This window comes from Mytilus galloprovincialis, chromosome 6 (assembly GCF_965363235.1).
Source record: "Mytilus galloprovincialis chromosome 6, xbMytGall1.hap1.1, whole genome shotgun sequence".
NCBI classification, from domain to species: domain Eukaryota; kingdom Metazoa; phylum Mollusca; class Bivalvia; order Mytilida; family Mytilidae; genus Mytilus; species Mytilus galloprovincialis.
The window spans coordinates 9613425-9630439 of record NC_134843.1 but is presented as its reverse complement, the minus strand read 5'-3'; the positions used below and the strand labels follow the sequence as shown (position 1 = coordinate 9630439).

Here is a 17015-nt window from a genome sequence, read left to right as displayed (position 1 = left end):
ATACCGGTAATTGGTTCATGACTTCTGAATTTGACAGTGACAGTGTCCGTAAAACATAAGTTCCACACTTGATTTTTAACCCCCATAACAATTATCAAAAATAGCAAGAAAACTACATGGGGACCTGCATGACAGCTTTTGGTCATTCTCGACTGGGGGGGGGGGGGGGGGGGCATGAAGGCTTGGCATTTGAATGGTTACAAACGGTAATTAATGAAAATATTGATACTTCTATAATGAAAATTCAAATAAATATAATTTTAGTAATGAATTAGCATGTTCACCATTCCTTACACATGTTACATGGAGGGATAAAATACTTTCGATCATACTACACTGTACGGCTTAAACAGGGTTCGTGATGGTGAAAGTTCCTCCATCGTTCAATTTTCATCCATGGAGATCCCTGAGATTATCTTATGATATACCATTATATACCAAAATGTTTTATTTCATTTTAATACAATGAATTTAAACAACAGTTTAGAAAGATTCGATTGAAAAAAAATTGGTATAAATTTTTAAGGTAATATCATTAGTTTATCTTTCAAATGATATTTCTAGACAAAAATGTAAAAATATTACTAACCTTTTTCTTGATATACTATACACATTTGATTTTTTCTGACAGGAATTTTCTACTGAATTAAATAGTGGATGTTACAAGAAGAGCTGTCTACCAGAAGATTTTGCCACACACACATTAAATGTTATAGAAATGGACGTCTTTAATAAAATAAGGTAAAAAAATTTCAGAGAAGAAATTAATTTCAAATTATTTTCATCTAACATGGAAGGAAATAATATTTTATACAAATTGATATGAAAAATGTTTAATTGGTGAAGTACTAAAGTTAATCTTGATTTTCATTTATATATTTTAATATCTTGTTTGTGAAGCTTATACAACTAATCGAGAAAGTTTGATATGGAGGTTGATGTATGCTTAATGCTTTTTTCTCTTTGTAAATTTTATTACCCTTCAGTTTGATCTTTGAGATGATACTAAGTAAAAATTAAAAATGTAATGTATGAGTGTATGAACATCATATCTGTATTAATGAATTACAATTATTTCCAGTGAACTGAACCTTGCAGTAGCAGCCCATATATCAGATAGAGTTATAGATGCTGTGATAGAAAACTTATCATCAAGTCATAAAAAACTGGTAATATATCAATCAACTACTGGGGATTCATTTATATTCCTGGGTACCAATTTTTTCGAGGTTTGGGGACAACTTGCATGTTCATGGATATTTAATTTTGTGGTTTTGGCAAAGTCTGAATACATTTCTAAAGAAAATTTGTAATTTGTTGAACATTTAAATTCATGGTTCTACTGTAGCCATGAAATCCACAAAAATTGGTATCCAACGAATATTAATGAATCCAGGTATAGTAAATAAACTTTAATACCCTGGCCTGTGTTTCATAAAACATCTTATGACTAAAATTGAACGTATGTGTAAATGCAGGCCTGATGTCTATTTCTGCTCACAAAATTCTGTTAAAAAAACTCAGTATTGTTGATTATGTCATTTGAGAGGGGAGGTAGGAGGGTCCTGATCCCTAAATCCCAAGGTCCTGAATTTAAAGAAATTTAAATCCGAACATCCTGGAATTAGAAAAGAATTCCTGGATCAATCCCGAAATTCTGAGCTTTAAAACATCTTATCCCGACGTCTCGAAAAAGGTCCTCCCCCCCCCCCCCCCCAATCCAGACTGGTAATGAGTACCAGATTTACTAGTTAATTATAGTGATTTGTATTGGACATAACTCGCTAAATTCAGTGGTTTCCTTGGCAAAATTGTTTCTTTCACAAATTAGAAAAAACGAAGTGTGTGATATTTTCTAAATGTTTATAAAGTGACGTAACTGTATTAAATAAAAAAAAAAATTTGGGGGGGGGGGGGGGGGGGTGGTGGGGGTGGATATAACACTTTTGTTAATTTCATGTAATCATTAGAAGAGAGAATAATTTTGGGAAGAATATTAAAATTGTTTGAACCAAAAAGTCATGGTTACAGTTAAATTTCTGGCATAAGAAATGTATGTTTTGTAAACATGATTATATATAAGAAAAAAATCCTTTATTTTACTGGTATTTATTGATACTTTTAGACGAATCATTTGAACCTGGAAAAGAGTAAGCAAGGAAGACCAGTAAAGAAAGAAGAGATAAAAGAGACAGAGAAGGGAGACAAACAAGAAAAAGACAGTACAGATGATCTAAAATCAATGGATTCCAAATCGTCTGACAGTTCTCCTGCTGTAAGTGGATACGTTAAGCAACCAACACTCAATCAATATATAAATGATATCATTGCTTGGGATTTAGGATTGTGAAAAAAAAACAATTATTCAAGGGCTTACCAGCCAGTCAAGGTTGTTAAAAACCACACAGTTAGTTATTTAGAATTGTTTCCTTGAAATTTTTAATGGCAGTCATGGACTAGGCTCAGATATTGATGTAGGAGACATAAATTACTGTTCAGGCAATCATAAATGGGCCTCAATTTTTTTTTGCTTGAGGCATTAATTACCTCTCAGAACAAAAATGTTTGTAATAATTGACAGGATATGGTTGACATTCAATAATGTCGGTTTAATAGCTGGCTCAGAGCTTATGTTGTATACCAGTAGTTATTTAACTCACAGACTTATTAGAAAACTTATTTTATTTGATTTGTCAAAGAAGAAAATCAGAAAACATCTATTTCTGGGTTAAAGAAATCGATTCTGGTTGGTTATGTCTATTTTCTGTTCTTGTTTTAAGCTTCGACCAAATAAGGTATGATAAACTAAACCACTCCAGCATGAATAAACTTTAATGCATCTTGATGCTTCTAATCAGACATCTGTTACATCTTACAGATAAATTTAAGGTTAAATAAAATGTATATCTAGTGCTACACTCAGACCATTTAATCTTAAAAATAGTTCACAAGATCATTGTGTGTGATATATATTTTTATGTTGGGTAAATGTCAGAATAAGATAAAACTCAAATCATGTACTCAAAATATTTTCAAAAATGTAAATTTATATTATGTGACAGCAAACCCCCACGAAGAATACAGGAGTAAGTTATAAGTTATGAGTGCACAAGCTTAAGAAAGAATATTCTTGTTGTTATGAAAAGAAAAAGAAATCTTTGAATGAAAATTTATGAATATATATGACTTGTAATACACAAGTATATAGTATGCTCTACATTTATATACTTTATGAACTTAAACTTTATTTTTCTTTTCTGAAAAAGCCAAGTTTGCATTTAGAATGTTGTATTTTGTTATTTATTTAATACTGTTTGTTAAGACTTTTATTTCTGTCTCATTTTATTTCATTGCATGGTTCAGTCTTCTCCTGGTCTGACTTTATTTTTCTCTACACCTGTCGTAAGTTTATGATATACTGATGAGTTGTTACAGTGTTACATAACTATCCTTACAGTTTTATTATCATTTCTAACCCATATATAGAAATACTCACTTATTATAGATGACACCATTTATATTAGGGGTGTGGGGTGCTCATTGGTTATAAAAGAGGGACGAAAGATACCAAAGGGACAGTCAAACTCATAAATCTAAAACAAACTGCAGGCGCGGATCCAGAGGGGGGGTTCTGGGGGTTGGAACCCCCCTTTTTTTGGGACGATCAATGCATTTGAATGGGAACATGTAATTGGAACCCCCCCTTTGTCCTGGGTTAGGAACCCCTCCTTTTTAAAATGGCTGGATTTGCCCCTGAACTGACAACGCCATGGCTAAAAATGAAAAAGACAAACAGAAAAACAATAGTACACATGACACAACATAGAAAACTAAAGAATAAACAACATGAACCCCATCAAAAATGTGCGTGGTTGTTCTCACTGATTATAGATGGTTTATAAGTTCCCTATCAAAGGCTTTTTACAGTGAGCTACAATTTTCATGATGAAGGAGGAGAGGGGTGGAAATGGGGGTGTATTATACACAAATGCATACTATACACGACGGATTACGGTACATAAAAACCATCCACATAATGATCTAAGAATTCTCTTTCCATTTCCTTGAAGATTATATTGCCTTCTCCCTTTAATATTGTCCATGATCTTGAAAGTTTCATATTTTACATGCTACACAGGCAAAATATATCTTACATTAATTGTAATCTCCAGTTCTGTCATGAATAAGATTTTTTCACTGTCATAGGATAAATGGTTATATTAGCTTTGACAGATTGTTGTGAAATAATATAAAGACTTATTATAATGAGCTTTTGGCTAAGGTATTAGACATTTTGTTGTCAGTTTCATACAAAAATTTGAGTTTGTTGACGTTTGTTTTGAACTACCTATTCACTGATAAAATTATATTTCCTTATGATTTTAACTTTTCTCTCTTGGCCATTATGATTTATGTTTTTTTATGTCATGAAAAAGGGATTTGATAAAGTTGACTGACATATCATGCACTCCTGGCTTATAATTAGCTGTTACTTATTTATTACACATTTATGATTTTTGCTTATTAGTTTCAAAAGAAAATGTATTAATGTTTTATAATTCCTAACTATTCAACTTATGAATGCCTGTAGTGTATCTTTATGTTCTATCTGCTCAAGCAAATACTGATACACATGCATAAGGCATGGAACTTTATCATGAAAATACAACAACAGTTTGCATATTTGTGGCACAGAAAAGTTAAAGAGAAACAATTTTGCGATGAGTAACCTTAAACTCAGACTATACATATATTTGCTCCATGATAACCCTGTACTTTCCTCTTTGATTTTTGTATTTATACTGAACAGGATCCTTTATAGTTAAGTTATATATTAAATATAATTTCTGGTATATTATGAAATATATTATGTAAAAATAACATTATAAAAATAAAGCTAGTTTAAAATATATCTAAAAGTACACATTTAAACATGGAAAAGCATGCCACGTCTTAGAATATACAATTTCTGTGAGGCTTAGAAATTGAGATATATGAAAGAAACTAGTCAAGTTTTGTACCTATTTAGTTCAGAATACTTTATTTATTGAATTAATTCTTTTGTTCAGCTAAATTCAAGGCTTTTTATAGTTAATTTTTAGAATTTTAGCTTGCCATTCCTTAGTTATTTTTGTAATCCTTTACACACCAAACTGTATTGAATACCTGAATTTGTTTTTCAGAAATTTTAAACTTCTGAAATGTTTTAAAGATTGTTTAAGTTGAAATAGATTTCGCTTCCAACTTTTGTTTAATAAAAAGACATAATTAAAATAAATTGTCATATTTCTAAAGAAGAGTTTGATAACAAATGCTTCTATTGTGATTTGATTTATTACTTTTGTCTGAAATATTAAGTGTACCGTCATAAATAAGTGTATATATTTGTTTTCCAGGAGACACCAAATATTGCATCAAAGAGAAAAACTGTCAACAACAGGAGACAAAGACCACCAACTGTAATAGGTAAGAATTTGAAATGGAAATGTTTTATTAAAATGTCGGGTGAAAGTATCAGAAAAGAGATAAATATATATGAGGCTTTTGTATTTAAAGTACACATGGCTCACATAGAAAATGTAAAAATTTTTAAAAGGAGTCAATTTTCATTCAGTGGGGTTAGAAAAGGTCTCAGTCCCTTGAAAGACACAAAAATACTAACAACACATGCTCTTTGATATAACAGCCTCATTACAGCAGAACGCATTGAGTGTGTAGGTAAAGGTAGAACATTTGGTCAGCTTGCTTGCTAGCTGAACTGTGAAGTCATTATTAGGTTAGGTATACTACCTTCCTTTCGGAGAAGTCTAGTCCTACAGACAGACAGATTGGTTATCTGTCGGACTGGTCAGAGGGTAGTATACCTAACCTAATAATGACTTCACGGTTCAGCTAGCAAGAAAGCTAAAGAAAGATATTACCTTTACCGACACACTCAATGCATTCTGCTGTAAGTTTTAAAGTAGAAATCATCTTCCAAGATCTATTCTTATAACATATAATAAAAATCTTCTAGAATTAACCTTTATAAAGTAGAGCTCATCTTCAAAAATCTATTCTTTATACAGTGAAACCTTTCTTAAATTAACTTTTGTAAAGTTGAGATCATCTTCCAAGATCTATTCTTTATACAGTGAAACCTTTCTAGAATTAACCTCCATAAATTTGAGATCATCTACACTGGCTCCAAAAGTAGGCATTATTTACTGAGATAAATTATGGTTTGACATAGAAAGGTTTCACTGCTAGAACTCTTGTCTCCTGTAGTTGCTAGTCGACTAATAGTCATGCATTTACTTTTCAAAATAATAAAAGAAAATGTCTTTTAGTTTCAGCTATAAATATGCACAAAGCATTTTATTTTCTTTCAATTTTATTATATTAGAATTATCAGTTTTATACGAATAAAAACTTTTGAAGTTATTATTGATAAGATTACAAACCAATGAAAATAAGAATGCCATAATCAGATGTCTTCCATACCTTATAGAGGCTATAAAATTACGACACATGCTTGCAGCCTTCACACTATAGGGAGATGGTGAATAAAAATTTTTCACAAAATAAATATCAGGCCCTTTTTAATTGAAAATAATTTTTAAGTATACATCTGCACATGTACATATATATGTATATTTCAATCATTAAAAATCAACGTTTCACATGATGCTTTCTGCACAATGTAATACATGAGTTATTGCTACATCTTTACGATTCAAGCTTAAATGAAACAAATTTGGTATTGTCATAGGTTTCTTTGCTTTTACTCTTTAATTGTCATTGGTATTAACAAAAATGTAAGAAATGCTGCATTTTAAATTCTCAAACAGAATCAGAAACTAAAATGAATTTGCATATTTTGCCTGTAACAAAATGAAAACTATTATTACAGTTCAAAAAGTTTTCTATGAAAGAATTCTTTTGACCATACCAAATTTAGACATCTTCTTGTAAATCTTTTTCACAACTCAGAGTTAGTATCAGCTGTGGTGAAGGGAGTATACTGTGGATTCATTTATTTTCGTTGATACCAATTTTCGTGGATTGCGGAAACCTTGCATGTTGTGCATACAAAATGTACAAAGACTAAAGAAAATTTGTAATTCTTTGAACATTTAAATTTCGTGGTTCACCTGTACCCACTAAACCCACAAAAATAAATATCCAACGTATAATAATGATTCCACAGTATTAACTCTGAGTTTTGAGCACTTTGTAGTGTCATGCTTTAGCTAACATTGCTTGATTCCTCCGTAGAAGCAGAGCACGTAATAAAAGCTTTAGAAGTTTACAACCGTGTTAATCCTGACACCACACCCCCGCCTTCACCTTGTACATCAAATGGTCATGATATTACCATGACAGCAGTAAAAGATGCCAAAGAAACCAAAAAAGTGGAGCAGAGGAAGAAAGGTATTGGTCAGAAAAGTCACCTGACCTGCATGTTCAATGTATAGATATAACCTGTAGTATTTTAAAGTAAAAAGAGGGAAAAACATATCTAATACTAAAAACCAAGGAATTATCAGATTACAAAACTTTGTATGTAAAAACCCATATTCAAGATCTCTTAAAAATTCTAAAAACCTAAGAATTATCAAATTACAAAAGTCCAAAATCAGTGAAATTTGTTTCAAGGTTCCATCACACCAGAGACAATTAATAGCACCATGGAAACTCTACTTATTTAACTTTTTTTTAGAAATTTCAAGATATCATGTCGTTTTGTGTTTCTTATTAAATATCTGACTATAATACATATAATCCTCAAAAGATATTTTAAGTCCGGTTTTTATTTGAAAACAGAATTTTTATTGTTTGTAAATTAGTAATTTTTGAATAAAAAAATAGGCAATAATATACAATTACTGTCTTTTGATAAGGTAAATGTGTAGTGATATTGACTGTTATTGACTTTTCAAAAGTCAATTAAACCACATATTTACCAAAACAAAAGACAGTAATTGTATATTATTGCCGATTTTTTTTTATTCAAAAATTACTAATTTATCTTTTAAAACCTGTATTCATAGAATACAGATAAATGTATGTAATGGCAATTATTTATCAAAAACCAATTGTACATCAAACGTTTTTTACCAAAATTATGCACGTAAAAGCACGCGACATTATGCACGGTGAATATTCTTTTCTGCAGGTGAATATGCTTATTTATTCAAAATCCCATTCATATAGAAAAGCCTACTAAAGTTTTATCAATATGAAATAATTATAGATTATCGTTGATCATCTCAACGAGATTGATTTTCTCGCTTGAGCTGGTACAGCTGACAGCTAACCTCTTATTTTCAGTTTATTTCTTTTTATGAAGAAGCTTGTCGTACAGAATTCTAATTTGAATTACATTAATCTCTGTGAAATCTCAAATAACTGTTGTCTGTTCTATGGTCGGGTTGTTGTCTCTTTGACACATTCCCCATTTCCATTCTCAATTTTATGTACTATTTTGTTATATTAATCTTGTACTGATAGATATTTGATTATAGTCAAACCTACTGTAATGGTCATCTCTATCAAGGGCATACCTCTATCAAGGGCATACTGGGACACCATAAAGTTTCAATCCCATGGTGATTTTTTTAAGAAAAATTTACATACAAGCTATTTTTCAACTAATCAATTAAAAAATATGATAAAAAAGATACCTTCATGTGCTTCTTTATGAGACAAATGGGGTCAAAATTTTAGACATTTATTAAAAAACGACTTCTTTTTTTTTTTTACATTTCTTCCTTTGGATAGACATAACTCACTTTTTTATTTCAAAAGATAAACACAAGCGAATTTATGTATTAACACATGGAAAGTCTTCTTTACATTAGCATGTTCAAAATTTGTATAATTTAATGATGGTTAAAACCTGAACTGTTTGTCTGACTGTTCTTGATGATCAATTATGTTGATAAATTGGTAGTGAGTGTCATATTATTTTATATCTTTTCAGTAAATATGTTTGGAATTTCTAATATAATTTATTAAAAATGTCCAACAATAGTTTAACTAGTCTATGGCTATAAGTATGTTTACTATTAATTTACTCTATGCTACAGCTGCCGTTTTAGCTTTGAATTTTGGTGACAATAACATCATGTGGTGATGGACATATGTTGCTATTGATGTGTACTTGTTTAATTTGTAATCCTCATCTTCACATAGTTTATTTGGATATACAATACCTTATTGCTTTAATTAAATGATGTGAAATATTGATAACTGACTTTATCATCATTGTTGTGATAACATATTGATAAGTGATACAGAATTGTTATGTTCTTTTTTCTGCTTATTTCAGTTGGTTCTCAAGAAGACCTTACAAAACTCCCCGACTTAGATGGTATGTTTTTATACATGATCTTCTTTCTAATATAAAACATAAAACAACAAAATAAGTGTTTTGCTTTTAAGAAAAACAATTTTAAGAATTTTTCTTTAATTTTTAAAAGTTCAATTTTTGAAACATTCATAATGATCAAAATTAGTGTTTGTCAAACTGCTACATATCCAATGAATTTTTTCAGTAAAGTGTGGTTGAAGTTTTTCAAAAATCTTTATATTTTTGTCAAAGGTTCAAAGTAAATATTTTGTCAACATTTTATAAAAATTAAACGAGCCAAGTTAATTAAAGTGAAGTTGTTTGGTACCACCTTAAATGGATTTATTTTCCTGAGTATTAAATCATTTCTTCATGTAAAATAAAGGTTATGATCATTATTTCAGTTTTACCTGTTGAGAGAATTATAGAATCAGTTCCTGACAAGCCAGCACCAAAATCTGTAGACAATACACCTGCTAAACCCGCTGACAAGCCAGCAACTAAATCTCTGAATGAGACAAAGGCTAAACCTGCTGACAAGTCTGTATCTAAAACTCCTGTTAAAAACTTGAAGGCTGATCCACCATTATCATCATTACCTGATTTAGATACAGTGGCGCCATTAACTCACCTCGGCAAAGATCGTCCTAGAAGGAACAGAACACACCGACCTGGTCGTCCGACAACTCCTGCAGCAAGTTTAGGAGAGAAGGACAAAGATTCATCGGATGCTGATAACAATATTGATATTTTCTTTAAACCAACGGTTGTTAAAGATCAGGTGGCAGCACCAGCTCAAAGTAACGCAACAAAAGATTCCAAAAAAGTTCAGTAAGTCAAGAGAATTAACCCAAAATGTTAATCAGAGCTTCTTACTGCTATATATAGAAATCATATTTTAGTCATATATATATATTGTTATGGTTTGGCTCAAACAGTTCATTGTGACAGTCTAGTATCAGGAATTAGATAATAAAAACCAAGTCTGTGTTTGTTTTCAAAAATTAAGAAAGTAGATTGGGTTTATCAAACTGTACTTTAATACATTTTATAGATAGTAATTTTGAAAGTTATCTGAATAAAAATACTTCGTATATTTTAAATCATAAATAAAAAGTAATCAAAATTTCTATCTAAACCATGTATTAATGGTTTGAAACACACGATCAAAATAGTTAATACAATTTTTACAAAAAAATTTACATTCACTGACTATAATGTTTTCTAATAGATATTCATTGCAGGGGATCATATAGAAATTTTAGTTTTTGAATTTGCGATGCCAGTATTTATTTTGAAAACAGCCCTGAAATCATAAGATTGTTCATCAAGTCAACCTCATCTTCTTCATACATATTTTTATTGTACCTATAAAATAAAAGTAACATGATAAAATGCTGTCTTGTCACTGTTTGTATTACCTGTTTGTATTACCTGTCTAGATTATCAAGGTTAAGGAAATGCTTTGATTCATTATTATTTGTAAATTATATATCTTGTGGATTTTGAGGGTATAGAGGAGATCCGCAAATTAGAACGTTTTAATAATAAAGAATTTCCTATTTAATTCAGAATTAGAAAAAGCCACGAAAAGCAGTATCTTTGAAAATTCAATTAATCTTTTTTCAGCAATATATCCATTGTAAGTTATCTCGGGATTATTTTTTTTTAAATTAACAAATTATTCCAAAAAATGTTTCCTACAATAATATCTTGATGGTCTTGACAAGGGTTCGTATCTAATCAGATTCTTAACCAACATTTATTTAAATATAGACGGAACAAAAGCACTGATAGTAAGAGTGATGCAAGATCTTTGTTTGGAAACAAAGAAAAAAAAGAAAAAGAAACACCACCAAAAGAACCGAAATCAAAGACGTAATTATATTTTTAATTTCATACCTTGTAAATATTTTGCACATCTGAAATTGGCTTGATTGAATCCTGTCTGAAGTCAGGAACCTGTATTTCAGTGGTTGTCGTTTGTTGCTATGTTATATATTTGTTTTTAGTTCATTATTTTGTACAAGAATTTGGATTGTTTTTTACAATTGTCATTTCGGTGCCTTTTTAAAGCTGACTATGTGGTATGGGCTTTGCTTATAATTGAAGACCGTATTTCTTAAAATCATGTGCTAGGTTTGTTTGTTTTTACCATTTAGTCAAAAGCATAATTGATCATTATCTTATATATTTAATGCTACATTAATATTGATATATATGCTGCTTTTAACAACTTACAATAGCTTTTATGATACTTTTCATAAGTTGTTTGTCTTGTAGCTGAAATGAAAAAGATTTTTTTAATGAATTTAATGAATTTAAAGATGACCACTTTCTTAAATTCAAAACCTAAAGAAAGGATTCTATGTTACCTACATTCTTCAATATTATGCATATAAACATTACTTGCATCAACCAGTTCAGATCTCACTAAACATGTTAAACCCAGCCACATTTTTGTGCCTGTGCCAAGTCAAGAGCTTCTGCCATTTTTTGTCTTGTGTGCTTTTTAAATTTTAATTAATTTTTATGTTTTGGAAATTGGTGTTACACTTTTTTGTTTAGGGACCAACTGAAACCCGCATCTGGGTGCGGGATTTTCTCGCTGTGTTGGAAGACCCATTGGTGGCCTTAAGATGTTATCTTTGACACATTTCCCTTTTACATTCTCAATTTTATGGTCTTTTTTCTCCCACTAATTCCAAATAATACCCCATTTCCATTAACACAGTTTCCTAGGCAACTAAAATAGTTCTTGAGAGATATTTACTTTTAAATGAATCTTGTTCCAGTTTGTTTAGTAAGTTTCCTTTTGGAAGATCAAAGCAAACGAAGGCAGAACCTGAAAAGAAAGAAGATGTTAAAGTAGAGAAAGACCCTCCATCAGAAACTAAAGAAAACACACCTAATAAAGAAAATACGGAGCCAGAGGTCAAGGAAGAGCCTGTGGAGAAAGAGGAAACTAAAGGTTTATTTTTTCATATAACAAAAAATAGTGGTGATTTAGAATGTAATTATTTTACACATAGGAGAAGGTACAATGTTAACCTTTTGAATTTTCACATCAAAGAGGTTTTGGATGGTTTTTGGAAAATGACGCAGTCATTGTTCCATTACTGGCGACCTGAACTTCATTACATTTCTCTGCCTACCGCGCTTGGTTTCGTATTTACTATTTTCTATACAAACTGGAATTTGCTTGTGTTATCATTATGCATGAGAGGTCATTGTGTAGTAATCAGCCAGGAACCAGTTTACAAACTAACTGGTTTCTGCTTGTATTCCACTACACTCGAACAAAGTGTTGTAGTTTGACGGGAACCAGTTTAGAATTTGTAAACTACAAAACGTAATCGGTTATTGTTCATTCCGTTTTGGTGTTTCATACCGACCTTTATGGTTTGAATAAGCTTAAGACCCTTCAAACATTAATGTGATAGGTATATTAAAGACTGTTTTACAAAAGGATGGAACTGTTTTGCTTTCAAAGTCGTACTATAGTGATATCTGTTATGTACGGATTTCCACTTTCACCGGTTAAATTTTTCTTTTACACGTGCTTTTGAAACTTCCTGTTTAAACATCGCAAGTTTTAAAATTGTTTTTTGAGTGAATTTATCTTATTTTAACAATCATGAAGCGTTCCAGAATCATTTTCAAGCAGTTTCTTCTTCTCTTTGATGATGGAAAATAGGTTTTTCTCAAGAAAATACCGCAAACGATCGCAGAGGAATTGAAACGTACAAGTCAAGTCGGCACCTGGTTAAATTGGGATCTAGTCAAATCGGCACCTATTTGACGTCAATTCGGCATCCAATAATATTTGTTATAATATTTTCTATTCAATTAATTAATAACTGTTACCAAGTACATAGTGAATATGTTGTTGTGTATTTAGGTAAATAAGGAAACCAAAGTGAATATGTTGTTGTGTATAAAGGTAAACATCGAATCCCTTACCCAAGCTGTTGTTTTAACAATTAGACAATTATTAAAATAAAATGGAAAACTATGAGTCCCTTTCAATAAATCAAACTTTCATGCCAAATAATAAGCAAATTTAAGGTGTTTTTTTTTCAGTAAGTTTAAAAAGCATTAAACAAACAATCCTGTAAAATGCTCAACTGGTTTAAATAATGCATAAACATATCCAATATCTCATGTATTAGTCCAAATAATTATGACGTCTGGCAAGGCTATTTTATTTTTTTTCTGTGATGTCTTCCTATGAAGTTCGTAGGAAGGCGTCCCAGAAAAAAATTAACATAGCCTTGCGGTCATAGAAAGGTGTCCCAGAATAAAATTAAAAAGCCTTGCCAGATGTAATAATTATTTTGACTACTCATATATATATCATTAAAAATACACCAAAAAAGTCATTAAGTTGAGAAAAATAAATATATACAAAATGTACATGAACACCCAAAAATGAGAAAGTTAGTATTTAACTCTTTTTGCTTAAATACTGAAAAAAATTCTGGCAACCCCTTACTTATTTTTTACTCTTTTTGCTTAAAATACTGTAAAAATTTATATTTAACATGGGTGACGAATTGACTAAATCAGGTGTCGATTTAACCAGGCCCTGATTTGTCCAGGTGCCAATTTAACCAGGTGCCGGTTTGACTAGAATTCTTTGACAAATGTTTGAAATTACCTGAGTTTCATTAGACCTTTGATAACAGTAACAAAAAGATTATTTACTTAATATTTTGTGGGAGAAGGGGGTTCAGACTATGTGGTATCAGGTCTGTTCGCGCCCAATACACTTTCACACCCTACACGTTCGCACCTCGCACGTTCGCACCCAAGGTCCGTTTGCACTCTACTCATTCGCGCCCAATTTTAATTCAAATTCAAGTTGAATCATTGGAAAATCATGATTGTTGTTTTAAATTGCTTTGGTGTAAATACTGAATGTATTTATAGCTTGGTATGAGTAAAACATTGAAGATTTTTAAGGAAAAACACAAAAGATAATTGTTTTTAACAGCTTGGTCCCTTTGATCTGAAACAACGAAACAATAAAATATAGGAACCACAATATAGCAATCCACTATTATAACCAAAACATGATAAAATCTATTCAACACACAGAAAAAAACATAGTCAGAATCTCACTTCATTTTGAAAGAAGTCAATGAAACAAAGTTATAGCAATACACTAACAAAACATGATTAAGAGTTATTCAACACAAAATAAAACGTTGACAAAATACCACTTTATTTAGAAAGGATTATTATAATTTTTAACAATACGCTATCTAAAACATGATTAAGATTTATTCAACACAAAAAAAAATGCTGTCTCACTTTATTTTGAGACAATGACAACAATTATACTTATAAGAAAACACTTGCTTACAGAGTTATTAAACACAAAACCAATTAAGATTGGGTGCGAACATGTAGGGTGTGAAAGTGAAAGGGGCGAACATGAGTGGGCGCGAACGGACCCGGATTCAGACTATGTACCAGTGAGAAATATACAAGCCTTTTTACGGTATTTATTTGTACAATTCAGGTAGTCTTGACCTATTCATTTGTCTTAAAAAACAGCCAGTTGTCACCTTCACTTCACACACACACACATATACGAATATCAATTATATGCTTACGAGACATGTTGCATTGTTAAACTAATTACGGTATGTGAAAATCAAGACTTGCATAAAAACTATCCCAATATTAGAGACAGTGGCGTCATTTTTCTTCAAAGCTTTCAGCTCTTTGATTTTTTATACGACCGCAAAATTTGAAAAAATTTTCGTCGTATATTGCTATCACGTTTTTAGCTTTTAGTTTTCGCACTCTAACTTTAGTAAAAGTGAATAGAAATCTATGAAATTTTAACACAAGGTTTATGACCACAAAAGGAAGGTTGGGATTGATTTTGGGAGTTTTGGTTCCAACATTTTAGGAATTAGGGGCCAAAAAGGGCCCAAATAAGCATTTTCTTGGTTTTCGCACTATAACTTTAGTTTAAGTAAATAGAAATCAATGAAATTTAAACACAATGTTTATGACCACAAAAGGAAGGTTGGTATTGATTTTGGGAGTTTAGGTCCCAACAGTTTAGGAATTAGGGGCCAAAAAGGGACCCAAATAAGCATTTTTCTTGGTTTTCGCACCATAACTTTAGTATAAGTAAATAGAAATCTATGAAATTTAAACACAAGGTTTATGACCATAAAAGGAAGGTTGGTATCGATTTTGGGAGTTTTGGTCCCAACAGTTTAGGAATAAAGGGCATCAAAAATTGAAAAATTGGGGTTCTTTGATATGCCGAATCTAACTGTGTATGTAGATTCTTAATTTTTGGTCCCGTTTTCAAATTGGTCTACATTAAAGTCCAAAGGGTCCAAAATTAAACTTAGTTTGATTTTAACAAAAATTGAATCCTTGGGGTTCTTTGATATGCTGAATCTAAAAATGTACTTACATTTTTTATTATGGGCTCAGTTTTCAAGTTGGTCCAAATCGGGGTCCAAAATTAAACTTTGTTTGATTTCATCAAAAATTTAATAATTGAGGTTCTTTGATATGTCAAATCTAACTGTGTATGTAGATTCTTAATTTTTGGTCCCGTTTTAAAATTGGTCTACATTAAAGTCCAAAGGGTCCAAAATTAAACTAAGTTTGATTTTAACAAAAATTGAATTCTTGGGCCTCTTTGATATGCTGAATCTAAACATGTACTTAGATTTTTGATTATGGGCCCAGTTTTCAAGTTGGTCCAAATCAGGATCCAAAATTATTATATTAAGTATTGTGCAATAGCAAGAAATTTTCAATTGCACAGTATTCAGCAATAGCAAGAAATCTTCAATTGCACAGTATTGTGCAATAGCAAGAAATCTTCAATTGCACAGTATTGTGCAATAGCAAATATTTTCAATTGCACAGTATTGCACAATAGCAAGAAATATCTCATTGCATAATATTGTGCAATAGCAAGAAATTCCAATTGGATTTCAATTGGAGTTATCTTTCTTTGTCCAGAATAGTAGTTGAATCAACTTAAATCATTGTTTTATACAATATACAATGTATATTCACTTTTACTACCAACTGATAGATTAAAACAATCTTTACCATTCAGTGATAACAAGCACTTTTTTTACATTTTAATATTTTATGATGTATTTAAATGAGTTGTTATTGTTGCAAACTTCATTAGAAATTTGAATTGAGATCAGTTTTGAAATAAGGGAAAGGGGGATGTGAAAAAAAAATTGGGGGGTCAATTTTTTAGCTCACCTGGCCTAAAAGGCCATGTGAGCTTTTCTCATCACTTGGCGGCCGTCGTCGTCGTCGTCGTCGTCGTTAACAATTTTTCAAACATCTTCTCCTCTGAAACTACTGAATGGATTTGAATGAAACTTAAAATGATTGTTCCTTAGATTATCCTGCACAAAGTGTGTGCTTCGATTTTTGATCCGTCAAAAAACATGGCCGCCGTTACTTAAAATAGAACATAGGGGTCAAATGCAGTTTTTGGCTTATATCTCAAAAACGGAAGCATTTAGAGCAAATCTGACATGGGGTAAAAATGTTCATTAGGTCAAGATCTATCAGCCCAGAAATTTTCAGATGAATCAAACAAACCATTGTTGGGTTGCTACCACTTAATTGGTAATTTTACAGAAATTTTGCAGTTTTTGGTCATTATCTTGAA

At 31.0% G+C, this 17015-nt stretch overlaps 1 protein-coding gene across 4 annotated transcripts in view; it reads left to right on the top strand.

Moving 5' to 3' along the window:
• LOC143078885 (F-actin-uncapping protein LRRC16A-like) overlaps positions 1 to 17015 on the top strand; it is an 81683-nt gene that overhangs the window by 46925 nt on the left and 17743 nt on the right. For 3 of the 4 annotated variants that reach the window (XM_076253915.1, XM_076253914.1, XM_076253912.1), the window contains exons 25-34: positions 632 to 741; positions 1082 to 1169; positions 2126 to 2275; positions 3364 to 3402; positions 5397 to 5466; positions 7258 to 7413; positions 9314 to 9355; positions 9739 to 10165; positions 11111 to 11212; positions 12130 to 12305. In XM_076253915.1, the coding sequence (XP_076110030.1) occupies positions 632 to 741; positions 1082 to 1169; positions 2126 to 2275; positions 3364 to 3402; positions 5397 to 5466; positions 7258 to 7413; positions 9314 to 9355; positions 9739 to 10165; positions 11111 to 11212; positions 12130 to 12305 (1360 nt within the window). Of the gene's footprint in view, positions 1 to 631; positions 742 to 1081; positions 1170 to 2125; positions 2276 to 3062; positions 3087 to 3363; positions 3403 to 5396; positions 5467 to 7257; positions 7414 to 9313; positions 9356 to 9738; positions 10166 to 11110; positions 11213 to 12129; positions 12306 to 17015 lie in introns of all 4 variants that reach the window. The other variant, XM_076253911.1, reaches the window with a different exon arrangement.